Raw genomic sequence first — 13,881 nt, 5'->3', positions numbered from 1 at the left:
AGTGCAAGTAGATAAATAGGGAGCGCTTTATAGCGGGAAGGTAAACGGCGTTTCCGTGTGCTGCGCTGGTGCTGGCTGGCCAGAGCAGCTTCGTCACGCTGGCCACGTGACCCGGAAGTGTCTCCGGACAGCGCTGGCCCCCGGCCTCTTAAGTGAGATGGGCGCACAACCCTAGAGTCGGACACGACTGGCCCGTACGGGCAGGGGTACCTTTACCTTTTTAAGTAATGTAATGTAATGTATATACAGTCATACCTTTGGTTACATTTGCTTCAGGTTAAATCTTTTCAGGTTGTGTCCTGCGGTGACCCGGAAGTACCGGAAAGGGTTACTTCCGGGTTTCGCCGCTCGCGCATGCGCAGACGCTCACGCGCATGCGCAGAAGCAGCGAATCGCACCCTGCGCATGGGCAGATGTGGGTTGTATTCTGCTCATGTTGCGAACAGGGCTCCGGAACAGATCCCGTCCGCATCCAGAGGTACTACTGTATAATATAATATATATAAGATATACAGGTGAAACTCGAAAAATTAGAATATCGTGGAAAAGTTCATTGATTTCAGGAATTCAACTTGAATGGTGAAACTAATATATGAGATTGACTTGTGACATGCAAAGTGAGATGTGCTTCTACTTGCCATAGGTCTAATCTTGCTCGATTTGCAATCCTTGTTTTGCTGATTTCCTTGAATATTCTAATTTTCTGAGATTTGGGGTTTTCACCAGCTGTACGCCATGATCATGGCAATGATAACAAATCAAGGGTGGACATATCTCGCTTTGCATGTCACGAGCCTGTCTCATATATTAGTTTCACCTTTCAAGCTGAATTCCTGAAATCAAGGAACTTTCCCACGATATTCTAATTTTTCGAGTTTCACCTGTAAAATAATGTGGCTGGGTTTCCCCCAACTAAACCGAGACTGGGAAGGCTCTAGGTCCCAAATTCCCAGAGAGTTGGGCAAGCCTTTAGCCATGTATCTATCTCTTAGCCAGGTCTACCGCACAGGGTCCCTGTGAAGGTCAAGAGAAGAAGATGGGGGTCAAAAAAGAGCTGCCTTGTCCCCACGGACCCCCGAACCTTTAGAAAGCTCTTGGCGGCTCCCCGGCACTCCTGGTAGTACTCCTTGAAGGTGAGTTTGGTCCACCTGCCATCTTTCTTGGAAGACAGGGCAGGATAGTCACCAAATTGACAGACGGAGTTCAGAAGAAGTTCGTGGATGGTGATGGGGGTCTCGCAACCGATTCCGCTTTCATCCATCCTCAGGAGGACTTCCCCATCCCTCTTCGAGGTCCAGAGTCCCACAGAAGGCGGAGCTGGGGTGTCCAAGGGAGAGAGAACAAGATGGGGGGGGGGAAACAGGGGCCATGAAAAAGTATTAAATGGGCAGCCTAAATAAGTCCTTCAAGCATTAAAACAGGCATCGTAGGAATACTGGCCAACGGATCATCAACTGTTCTTACTTGCGGATTTTTATATACAGCGGTGCCTTGGTTCTCAAACTTACCGTATTTTTTGCTCTATAAGACTCACTTTTTCCCTCCTAAAAACTAAGGGGAAATGTGTGTGCGTCTTATGGAGCGAATGCAGGCTGCACAGCTATCCCAGAAGCCAGAACAGCGAGAGGGATCGCTGCTTTCACGTAGCATGAACAACATGGCGGGTGTGGGGGACTCCCTGGTCCTGAATGGGGTGACTGTGCCCCTGAAGGACCAGGTGCGCAGCCTGGGAGTCATTTTGGACTGGGGGCGGCCATGTCCATGGAGGCACAGGTTAATTCTGTGTCCAGGGCGGCTGTCTACCAGCTCCATCTGGTACGCAGGATGAGACCCTCCCTGCCCGCAGACTGCCTCACCAGAGTGGTGCATGCTCTAGTTATCTCCCGCTTGGACTGCTGCCATGCGCTCTATGTGGGGCTACCTTTGAAGGTGACCCGGAAACTGCAATTAATCCAGAATGCGGCAGCTAGACTGGTGACTGGGAGCGGCCGCCGAGACCACATAACACCGGTCCTGAGAGATCTGCATTGGCTCCCAGTACGTTTCCGAGCACAATTCAAAGTGTTGGTGCTGACCTTGAAAGCCCTAAACGGCCTCGGTCCAGTATACCTGAAGGAGCATTTCCACCCCCATCGTTCAGCCCGGACACCGAGGTCCAGCTCCGAGGGCCTTCTGGTGGTTCCCTCATTGCGAGAAGTGAGGTTACAGGGAACCAGGCAGAGGGCCTCCTCGGTGGTGGCACCCGCCCTGTGGAACACCCTCCCTTCAGATGTGAAGCAAATAAGCAGTTATCCTATCTTTAAAAGACATCTGAAGGCAGCCCTGTTTAGGGAAGTTTTTAACATTTAATGCTGTGCTGTTTTTAACACTTGATTGGAAGCCTCCCAGAGTGGCTGGGGAGACTCAGCCAGATGGGCCGGGTATAAATAATAAATTATCATCATTATTATTATAATATTATTATTATTAGGATGATGGTTGAATGTTCCCCGGATGCCTGTCATCGATAAGGGATGCCTCGATAAGGGAGCCTGTCATGGGGGTAACTGGTTGTGCCCCTCTCAGAATTCTGCACCCACGTCACTGTCTCAAACGCTCCCCAACATGCAAACAAAAACCACCAGCAACTTTTGCCTACCTTTGGACCGGAACATCTCTGCCGCCGGCGAATCTGCTTCTTCCGCTGGTTCTGGGTGGTGGTTTTCAACGCTGCGGAGGGGACGAGAAAAAGACAGGTCACTGCAGCAATGCGACCCAAAGCAGATTAAGTTGTTTTTCATCCCCCAGACGCTATCCCCCCAACCCCGGGGCACTCTATTTAATCTTTAGCGGAAGACGGATTTCAGGCATGTTCCTCTGTGTCGGAGGACGCCATTCTGCAAAGAAAAGAAAAAAAAGCAAAGCAGAGAGATTTGATCTAATTCACTGATAGCGAGCAGGACGGACAACCTCCCCAATCTAGTTTCTAGAAGCAAAGCAGCAATATAAACAAGCCTGGCAAATCTTCAAAAAGGTGTGCATGTGTGTTTTTAAGTCAAAGGAACCAATAAGCTTCCTTTAATACTTTTTTTTTTTTAAAGCCAGGCTGCAGCCAGGAGGCAACCACCTTCAACATTAAAATAATAATTTATTGGTTGCCATTAATTTGGTTTAAACTGATTTTATAGAATAGAATCATAGAATCATAGAATCAGAGTTGGAAGAGACCACAAGGGCCATCGAGTCCAACCCCCTGCCAAGCAGGAAACACCATCAGAGCACTCCTGGTCAAAGGCCTGGAAACGATGCCTTATGAGGAACGGCTAAGGGAGCTGGGCATGTTTAGCCTGGAGAAGAGGAGGTTAAGGGGTGATATGATAGCCATGTTCAAATATATAAAAGGATGTCACCTAGAGGAGGGAGAAAGGTTGTTTTCTGCTGCTCCAGAGAAGCGGACACGGAGCAATGGATCCAAACTACAAGAAAGAAGATTCCACCTAAACATTAGGAAGAACTTCCTGACAGTAAGAGCTGTTTGACAGTGGAATTTGCTGCCAAGGAGTGTGGTGGAGTCTCCGACTTTGGAGGTCTTTAAGCAGAGGCTTGACAACCATATGTCAGGAGTGCTCTGATGGTGTTTCCTGCTTGGCAGGGGGTTGGACTCGATGGCCCTTGTGGTCTCTTCCAACTCTATGATTCTATGATTCTAAGGTGCACGTATTGCAAAAGAAAAGCATCTTGCACAGACAGTGATGCGTCAACCTGTGCATGCAAAAGAAACCAGGGCGGGGGGAGATTGAGAGACTGAGCACCCCAGTGTTTAGCCACAGACACACCCTGCCTCCTCGCTGTTCCCGACTCTCCAAACCGGAAGCTGGGTGATGTTCTGCCTTCAAGCGCCTTCTTCCCATGTCAATGTGGCATTATTATTTTTTCTCTTTCAGGCTGCAGGGAGGGAACAAGTGCCGGGGTGGGGGGTATTTCCTCCCTCCGTTCTGGTGGTCCTGGCGCCGGCCTTTGCAAAACTTGTCCCCTCCCCTGCCCGCTCCCCCCCAGGGTGTTTCTCCGGCAGAGATCTTCCGGCCACTGCAGGCCAAAGGGGAGACCCCCCCCTTCTAGAACGCCACGCTTGTGATGTCGCCGCCACAACTACAGCCACATGCGCATCCCAGGGTTCCAGACTTCGTGGGTCCTGCGGCAAAGCCGACCTAGAGGTGTGGTCCAAAGCCGCAAGGCAACACATTCGAGAGCAGGGACCGATCGGCGAAACGGGAGCATGCGCCGCCGGAGAGAGCAGTGGCATAGCGTGGGTTGTCAGCACCCGGGGCAAGGCAAGTAATTTGCGCCCCCTAACCCGTGGATTTGCGCCCCCTAACCCTAACCCCCAGATGTTGCGCCCAGTGCGGCCGGCCCCCCCTGACCCCCCCACGCTACACCACTGGGAGAGAGGGTACCAGCAAACGTAAGGTAGTCGTGTCCTGACATAGCTCACGTCGGTAAAGCACAAGCGCGTTATGTACTGAAGTTCTCACCCTGGGCCAGCAGGGGGATACTGTAGATAGTTATGCAAATTAAGGGATCGAAAGTGACGTTCAGTGATTGGATAGTTTTAGAAAATTGTTACAGTTACGTTGTACTGGAGCTCTATATAAGCAGGCTGACTGAACCCTTCAGTTCAGTTCTGTCCTGGCCTGTGAATAAACAAGAGCGGTTGAAGAATCACTGTGTCGTCTGATACGTTCACCCACAACTTAACAGAGCCACCCTCTGTCAGGCGCGAGGGTTCAAGACCCGCGTTGTGCGAGTGTCTGGAGGCGGTTGGAGGATGGATGGTGGCTAACAGATTGAGGTTGAATCCTGTCAAAACCAGGGGTCAGCAACCTTTTTCAGCTGTGGGCTGGTCCACCGTCCCTCAGACCACGTGGTGGGCCAGACTAGATTTTGGGGGTGGGGGAAATGAACAAATTCCTATGCACCACAAATAACCCAGAGATGCCTTTTACATAAAATTCTACTCTTGTAAAAACACGCTGATTCCCAGACCGTCCGCCAGCCGGATTCAGAAGGCGATTGGGCCGGATCTGGCCCCTTGGCCTTAGGTTGCCTACTCTTGGTCAAGACGGAACTATAGTGGATGCTTGGGTTGCGAACATAATGCACGTTCTCAACCTTCAGCGGCGCGTCTGCACACGGGTTGCGATTTGGTTCTTCTGCGCAAAGCATGATTTAGCGCTTCTGCCGAAGCCATACCCAGAAGTAACCTGTTCCAGTACTTCCGGGTTTTGGCAGTCCGTAACCTGCCAGGTGAGGGACGCGGGTGGCGCTGTGGGCTAAAGCCTCAGCGCCTAGGGCTTGCCGATCGGAAGGTCAGTGGTTCGAATCCCCGCGGCGGGGTGCGCTCCCGCTGCTCGGTCCCAGCGCCTGCCAACCTAGCAGTTCGAAAGCACCCCCGGGGGCAAGTAGATAAATAGGTACCGCTTACCAGCGGGAAGGTAAACAGCGTTCCGTGTGCGGCTCTGGCTCGCCAGAGCAGCGTTGTCACGCTGGCCACGTGACCCGGAAGTGTCTGCGGACAGCGCTGGCCCCCGGCCTCTAGATGTGAGATGGGCGCACAAACCCCAGAGTCTGTCAAGACTGGCCCGTTCGGGCAGGGGTACCTTTACCTTTACCTTTAACCTGCCAGGTGGCGCTGTAGGTTAAACCACAGAGCCTAGGACTTGCCGATCAAAAGGTTGGCAGTTCGAATCCCCGTGACGGGGTGAGCTCCCGTTGCTCGGTCCCTGCTCCTGCCAACCTAGCAGTTCGAAAGCATATAGTGCAAGTAGATAAATAGGTCCTGCTCCGGTGGGAAGGTAAACAGCGTTTCTGTGCACTGCTCTGGTTCACCAGAAGCGGCTTAGTCCTGCTGGCCACATGACCCGGAAGCTGTACGCCGGCTCCCTCGGCCAATAAAGCGAGATGAGCGCCACAACCCGAGTCAGCCACGACTGGACCTAATGGTCAGGGGTCCCTTTACCTTTACCTTTAACCTGAAGAAACACAACCTGAAGCATCTGTAACCCGACGTATGACTGTACTGTTTTTTTGGGTTGGAGTGGGCAGGTGTGGAGGACTCTCTGGTCCTGAATGGGGTGACTGTGCCCCTGTAAAACCAGGTGCGCAGCCTGGGGGTCATTTTGGACTCACAGCTGTCCATGGAGGCGCAGGTCAGTTCTGTGTCCAGGGCAGCTGTCTACCAGCTCCATCTGGTACGGAGGATGAGACCCTACCTGCCTGTGCACTGTCTTGCCAGAGTGGTGCATGCTCTGGTTATCTCCTGCTTGGACTACTGCAATGCGCTCTTACATGGGGCTGCCTTGAAAGGTGACCCAGAAACTACAACGAATCCAGAATGTGGCAGTAGTCCCCGGAAGAATGTATACAAAAACTTACGGAATATGCAGAAATGGTGAAACTTAGCGGAAGAATAAGATATCAATATAAACTTTTTATAAAAGAATGGAAATGGTTTTTTGAGTATTTACAGATAAATCGTAAGCAGATGAGAACATTGGCAGGATCGTTGCTATAACCTGCAGTTTCGTAATATATATTTAAAGAACATGAATAAATGAGCAAATTAAGTAAATCTGGATATGCAGAAGATATTGAAAATAAATTTAAGGAACCACAGAAAGAGGGGGAAGGAAGTCCATTTTGAAATGTCAAAATGAGTGCAGAATTAGTGAAACGTATAAACCTGAAAAGTATAAATCAAAAAATTATACATGTAAAAAAAGCGCTGGAGAACCAAGTTTGGGAAAATGAGCTAGGAGGACCAATTGGCTTGACGTTCCACGAAGTAGCCTTCCTGTGTTCCAAAGTAAAACCATTATTTCCACCCACCCATTCTGTGCCTTCCCACCATCATCTGACAAAATTGACCCTGTCCCACAAATAGCTCAAAGCCACAAAAATGTCGCTGAAGTTTTTCAAGTAGGACAAGATTCCTTTGTTGCCTTCATCAGTCCCTCAGATCTCAAGAGAAGGGAACATTGAGAAATTGAGCGGATTTATGGTGCGGTGAGGAGGAAAAAGGCTGGCCAACTTTTTCTAAGATGGCGCAGACACCAAGAGCACGCAAGCTTCCTGGAAAATGTTGATGGAACCCTAGCAGAACAAGAACACGGTTAAGTCTTGCTTCTTGGGATTGAAAGAATTCTCTCCTCCTTAAAAGATGAATGGACCGTGTCACCATGAAGAAAAAGGTTGGAACAGGCCAATATGTCCTTGGATAAAGGGACTTTTCTTCTTTAAGTTCTCAAAGTTCTTAACTGAGCTCAAGGTTCTCCTCTGAACGAGTCCGATGTTTCACTGAAAATCGATCACCACCAGTCCATCCTTTGAAAAAATAAGACTTTAGAGCTGTCTTGCCTAGAAATGGCAACTAGACATTCCTTTTTGGTGACTGTAACCTTGTTTTAAGGAGACGTTTGGTGTCTAGCTTATATATACAGTGGTACCTTGGGTTACAGATGCTTCAGGTTATGTACGCTTTGGGTTACAGACTCTGCTAACCCAGAAATAGTGCTTCAGTTTAAGAACTTTGCTTCAGGATGAGAACAGAAATCGTGATCCAGCGGCGAGGCGGCAGCAGGAGGCCCCATTAGCTAAAGTGGTGCTTCAGGTTAAGAACAGTTTCAGGTTAAGAACAGACCTCCGGAATGAATTAAGTACTTAACCTGAGGTACCACTGTATATAAGTTTCGAAAAGTAATAATAATTTATAATTCATACCCCACCCGTCTGGCTGGGCTTCCCCAGCCATTCTGGGCGGCTCCCAACAAAATATTAAAAATACAACATCAAACATTAAAAGCTTCCCTAAACAGGGCTGCCTTCAGATGTCTTCTAAAAGTCAGATAGTTGTTTATTTCCTTGACATCTGATGGGAGGGCATTCCACAGGGAGGGCGCCACCACCGAGAAGGCCCTCTGCCTGGTTCCCACCTCACTTCTCGCAGGGAGGGAACCGCCAGAAGGCCCTCGGAGCTGGACCTCAGTGTCTGGGCTAGAAAATGGGGGTGGAGACCCTCCTTCAGGTCTACCGGGCCGAGGCTGTTTAGGGCTTTAAAGGTCAGCACCAACACTTTGAATTGGGCTCGGAAACGTACTGGGAGCCAATGTAGGTCTTTCAAGACCGGTGTTATGTGGTCTCGGCGGCAGCTCCCAGTCACCAGTCTAGCTGCCGCATTCTGGATTAGTTGCAGTTTCCGGGTCACCTTCAAAGGTAGCCCCACGTAGAGCGCATTGCAGTAGTCCAAGCGAGAGATAACCAGAGCATGCACCACTCTGGCCAGACAGTCTGCGGGCAGGGAGGGTCTCATCCTGCGTACCAGATGGAGCTAACAGAGGTTCCAGGGTCCATGTCTCCTTTTGGGATTGAGGCACAGTGGAGAGTGTCTTATCTTTAGTATATATGGTTTCTTGACACATATATACAACCTGAGCCTAAGATAGAAGCGCTCATGGCATTAGAAACCCAAAAAGGTATTGCTTCTCCCATAGCCACAGCCTGGGATTCCACCCAAAATCAGGCATAGCTTGGTTTCTCTGCTTCAACTCTGGCTTTTGTTTTTCCAAAGTACCTGCTAGCCAGGGGCTCCCAATTGACATCTGGCACAGAACCCAGTTCCTTTGTTACCTTAACGACCCATACTTAGGCCATTCCCAATTAACTTGTCTGATTGCTCCAGCGATTGGATCATTGTTGTTTCGGGGAATTAAAAGGCACTCAGGCATAGAGACTAACCGCAACCCCCAGGCAGCAAACGTACAACAATATTTAAGATTGCTCGTTTGGAAACCCAACTTCAGTAATCAGAGTACCGGGAGTTTGTCCTGAGTGCGCCATGGCTACGGACACTCGCTTAGAAGAAACGTGATCATAGAATCACAGACTTGGGGGGTCATCTAGTCGAACGCCCTGCAATGCAGGAACGCCTCAGATAAAGCATGCATGACAGATGTCCAACTAACCTCTGCTTAAAAATCTCCAGGGAAGGCGAGTCCACAGCCTCCTGAGAGAGACCGTTCCACTGTGATTGTGGAGGGCATGTGTGCCAGAAATCACACAAACCTGAGCTACGTACACTTCTTAAGGCAAGGGGGAAGACATCTCAAAAACCTCCCAACGAGAACTGAGCATGCTGAATTGTCACAGAACATTTATACCTAAAGCCTCTCTAGATAGATAAATAATAATAATAATAATAATAATAATTTATTATTTATACCCCGCCCATCTGGCTGGGTTTCCCCAGCCACTCTGGGCGGCTTCCAAAATAATATTAAAATACTATGATACATCAAACATTAAAAGCTTCTCTAAACAGGGCTGCCTTCAGATGTCTTCTAAAAGTCTGGTAGTTGTTGTTCTCTTTGACATCTGGTGGGAGGGCATTCCACAGGGAGGGCGCCACCACCGAGAAGGCCCTCTGCCTGGTTCCCTGTAACTTGGCTTCTCGCAGTGAGGGAACCGCCAGAAGGCCCTCAGTGCTGGACCTCAGTGTCCGGGCAGAATGATGGGGGTGGAGACACTCCTTCAGGTATACTGGACCGAGGCCGTTTAGGGCTTTAAAGGTCAGACCAACACTTTGAATTGTGCTCGGAAACGTACTGGCAGCCAATGTAGGTCTTTCAAGACCGGTGTTATATGGTCTCGGCGGCTGTTCCCAGTCCCCAGTCTAGCTGCCACATTCTGGATTAGTTGAAGTTTCCGGGTCACCTTCAAAGGCAGCCCCACGTAGAGCGCATTGCAGTAGTCCAAGCGGGAGATAGATCACCTTCAAGGGCAGGCAAACTCTGGTAACCTCAAGGTTAGATTACTGCAATGCGTAGGGCTGCCTCGGAAGACGGTTCAGAAACTTCAGCCGGTGCAGAATTCAGCGGACAGGTTGCTCACCGGACGGCAAAATGGTTTGGGCGTATTGCACCGATCCTGGTCCGACTGCACTGGCTACGAATTAGTTACTGGACCTAATTCAAAGTGCTGGTTCTGACCTATAAAGCCTTAAATGGATCACAATACCTCAAGGACCGCCTCTTTCTGTATGAACCTACCCGGACCCTGAGATCATCTTCCGAGGCCCTCCTTCGTGTGCCTCCTCCTCGAGAGGTCCGGAGGGTGGCAACACGAGAACGGGGCCTTCTCTGCAGTGGCTCCCCGTCGGTGGAATGCTCTCCCCAAGGAAGTTCGCCTGACACCTTCATTATACACCTTTAGGCGCCAGGCAAAAACGTTCCATTTAAACAGGCCTTTGGTTGATCCAATTTACATCCTATGCCCTTTTAAAACGTGGTGGTTTTTTAGGATAAAAGATTCTCCAATTTGTTGATATCAGACAGAAGCAGAATCTCATTAGCCGCTGGAGAGGTGTTACAAAACCTGGATGCTTCCCTAGAATCCATGTGGGTGCTGCGTTGCACTTTTACCGTATTTTTCGCCCTATAGGACGCACTTTTCCCCCTCCAAAAATGAAGGGGAAATCTGGGTGCATCTTATGGGGCGAATGCAGGCTTTTGCTGAAGCCTGGAGAGCGAGAGGGGTCGGTGCGCACCGACCCCTCTCGCTCTCCAGGCTTCAGGAAGACATCCGCAAGCCTGGGGAGCCCACGGGAGTTCCCGCAGGGCTCCCCGTGCTGCGGATAGCAGCCTGCCACCCGGCGCGCGAGGCGCCCTGAAGCAGAGCGCCCACCGCGCCTGGCAGACATCGGCCAGCCCCACAAGCTCGGGGGACAGCAGGGAGGCGCAGCGCCGCCATCCCGCTGTTCCTCGACCTGGTTCGGTTTCCCCGACCTGCTTTTTTTTTGGGGGGGGGGAAATAAAGGGAATTTTTTTTCCTTTATTCCCCCCCCCAAAAAAAAAAACCTAGGTGCGTCCTATGGGACGGAGCGTCCTATGGGACGAAAAATACGGTAATTTGGAAATCCACCCTGATGGAAGTCAAGACCGGGCTGTAAAACTACAAATAAGTCATAGGGGGAGGTGAGCCTTAAATATGTCATTATATTTGTATTTCCTGTTTGATTCGGTAAATCTCCCCTGGAAAAGCTAACGTTTGATGCAACCGGTCTGGGAAAATTACTGAGCAGACGCTTAGACTTGATTTCATCAGAACTGAGTGAAGATGGCAGCTGCCAGCAGCAAAAAGACCTTGGGATGGATTTGACAGAAACACCAGCGTGTGAGGAGATGCTGCAAACTTATAGAGGGGAATAATATATACCTTCGGGTATATAAAACTCAAACAAAACAAAACTTGCATGCACAGACACGCAAGGGAGAGAAAGGGTTAACCAACCTGGGGGAAGCGGCGACAACGACATCATCGATGGACACACTGCAGGGCTGTTGGACAGGAGACTGCATGGAGACCCCAAGAGAGCCATTCGCCATCGCCACTTGAGCTGCCATCTTGCACAGCACCTCTCTGTAAGGAAAGCCGCCCATTTAGATTAAGGAGGACTCTTGTGGAACTGCAAGGGACACGGGTGGCGCAGTGGGTTAAACCACAGAGCCTAGGACTTGCCGATCAGAAGGTCGACGGAGTGAGCTCCCGTTGCTCAGTTCCAGCTCCTGCCAACCTAGCAGTTCGAAAGCACATCAAAGTGCAAGTAGATAAATAGGTACCACTCCGGTGGAAAGGTAAACGGCATTTCCATGCGCTGCTCTGGTTCGCCAGAAGCGGCTTAGTCCTGCTGGCCACATGACCCAGAAGCTGTATGCCGGCTCCCTCGACCAATAAAGCGAGATGAGCACCGCAACCCCAGAGTCGTCCATGACTGGACCTAATGGTCAGGGGTCCCTTTACCTTTACTTGTGGAACTGCAACTGTGCCCCCATCAGAGAGAGATGGGAGAAACTGGCTTCCACGTGCATTTCCTGCCTTGCCACCCTTGGCCGACCCTCCTCTATTCACCCCCCAGCTTTTATGGCTGCAGAACTGCCCGCCCCCCAGCTAATTTCATCTCCCAGCTCAGCATTCAATGGAAGCAATTTCCATTTATGCAAAGAGAGTTGCAACACCAGAAACCCTCCTCTGCCTGTTCATGGGAAATTCAGTTGCGGCTGAGAAACTTCCCGGGCGGAACATGATGCAAAACTCCATACAAATAAAACTCTTTGCATATCAGGCCTGAGCAAAAAAAAGAGAGAGAGACAGACAGATCGGACATATTCAAGAAGGAATATCAGAGTTCACAGTCGCAGGAAGGCGTGCAGTTTCAACAGTCCTGTTTGTCTAATTTGCTCACTTGTCCGATTACCTGGTTAAAAATTAAGGAGCAGTTCCAGAGTTTGGGCAAGAAGTGGTTTGTGAGGCGGAGCAGACCTAAACCTGTCAGGACCCAAAATGCACAGACCCAAGTCACAACACGGTTCCGTTTTAAGATTTTGGAACCCACACAAAGCCAGCGCAAGAGATTTGTCCCCCCCCCCCCGTCACAGTGAACCATAGCTTTGGAAAGAAAGGGTTCGGATTAGCAATGCTCCCTTTCGCATCAGCAGACTTTGGGAAACTCCCGAGGCTTGCGGAAGTACAAAAAAATAACTTTAGAAGAAGAAACAGAAACACTACGTGTGGGGAAATCCCCCAAAACAGCCCAATAAAGGGACCGTTTGTGCTTTGTGGCCACAAAATGCCACTGGTCTATTTTCAGGGAACTGGAATGGAGTAACCTGGGACAGGGCACCCCGATCGAGGATCACTCCGCGCTGCAACTTGGCCCATGTTTTTGTCTCGTTTCCGTGATGAGGAGAAGAGCTGGCCAGTTAATGGACTACGCCGAAATGGCGGAAACTAACTGTGGAAAGCTCAGAAATCAAGATGACAAGATTTTTTTTTAAAAAAATGGGAAATGTTTATTATGTATTTGCAAAAGTATAGTTAATAACATTGGCAGGATTTTAAGAGCACTTGTAATTTTAGAAACGGCCCAGGAAACTTGAGGTTAAAAATAATTTGGAGTGGAAACGATATGGAGATGAAAAAGGAAATTTAAGGGAGGGAAGTCACGGGATTTGGAATATCCCATTTTATGGATTTGATACTGGGATTTTTTTGTATCCTTTGTTGTTTATTTTTGTTACTTTTGTTGAAAATGTAATTTTAAAATATTATTAAAAAAGGAGGAAACAAAGAGCTGGCCGCTTATTCGCAACTTATTAGCTTCTCAATCTTCCGTTGAGAAGATTTCCAGCTGGAAATGCAAAGCTCTTTCCCACATGAACTGCAGTATATAGAGTTTCTCTCTCCTTCCTTCCTAAGATGATACTACAAGAGAGGAGATGGGGGGGGGGGTGGGGAACCACATTGCTCAACACAGACTTCGCTGCACCTGCTGCCTCCTCACTTCCAGCCACCCTACTGCTGCCAAAATCATCCAAGCCGTTTCAGCCAATGGGAGGGCTGCATCGCATCATCCCAGCTCCCGTCATGTGAAGTTGGGTCTCCAGACGCAGCGGCAAGCTGGGGTTACTACAGCGCATTCACCTACTAGCAGCGGTGAGCTCAGCAGCCGTGACTCCTGCCTGAGCCACAGTCAGCAGATCTGACTCAGTTTTGCACTTTGCACTGCAGTTGTTGTCGGTTTTGGTGCATGCATGCAAAATAGCACCTTCCAAAACACATACAGTGATACCTCTGGTTGCAGACGCTTCAGGTTTCAGACTCCGCTAACCCAGAAATAGTACCTCGGGTTAAGAACTTTGCTTCAGGATGAGAACAGAAATCGCGTGGCGGCCGTGCGAGGCCCCATTAGCTTAAGAACAGTTTCAGGTTAAGAACGGACCTCCGGAACGAATTAAGCACTTAACCTGAGGTACCACTTAAAGCAGGTGCATTCCCACATTTTAAGGTAAAGGG

At 49.7% G+C, this 13,881-nt stretch overlaps 1 protein-coding gene across 3 annotated transcripts in view; it reads right to left on the bottom strand.

The window, feature by feature from the left end:
• ACSBG2 (acyl-CoA synthetase bubblegum family member 2) overlaps nt 1-11,476 on the bottom strand; it is a 41,775-nt gene extending 30,299 nt beyond the window's left edge. The window contains exons 1-3 of one of the 3 annotated variants that reach the window (XM_082206346.1): nt 11,320-11,476; nt 2,639-2,709; nt 1,082-1,317 (exon numbers count right to left, since the gene is read on the bottom strand). In XM_082206346.1, the coding sequence (XP_082062472.1) occupies nt 1,082-1,317; nt 2,639-2,709; nt 11,320-11,468 (456 nt within the window). In that variant the 5' untranslated portion in view covers nt 11,469-11,476. Of the gene's footprint in view, nt 1-1,081; nt 1,318-2,638; nt 2,710-3,815; nt 4,061-11,319 lie in introns of those variants that run through there. The other 2 variants (XM_082206347.1, XM_082206348.1) reach the window with 2 other exon arrangements.
• Nucleotides 11,477-13,881: the final 2,405 nt, after the last annotated feature.

The sequence above is a fragment of the Podarcis vaucheri genome (genome assembly GCF_965113315.1).
Source record: "Podarcis vaucheri genome assembly, chromosome: 18".
In the NCBI taxonomy this organism is placed as follows: Eukaryota; Metazoa; Chordata; class Lepidosauria; order Squamata; family Lacertidae; genus Podarcis; species Podarcis vaucheri.
The sequence above is the reverse complement of the archived record's forward strand: the minus strand, read 5'-3'. Positions and strand labels throughout refer to the sequence as shown.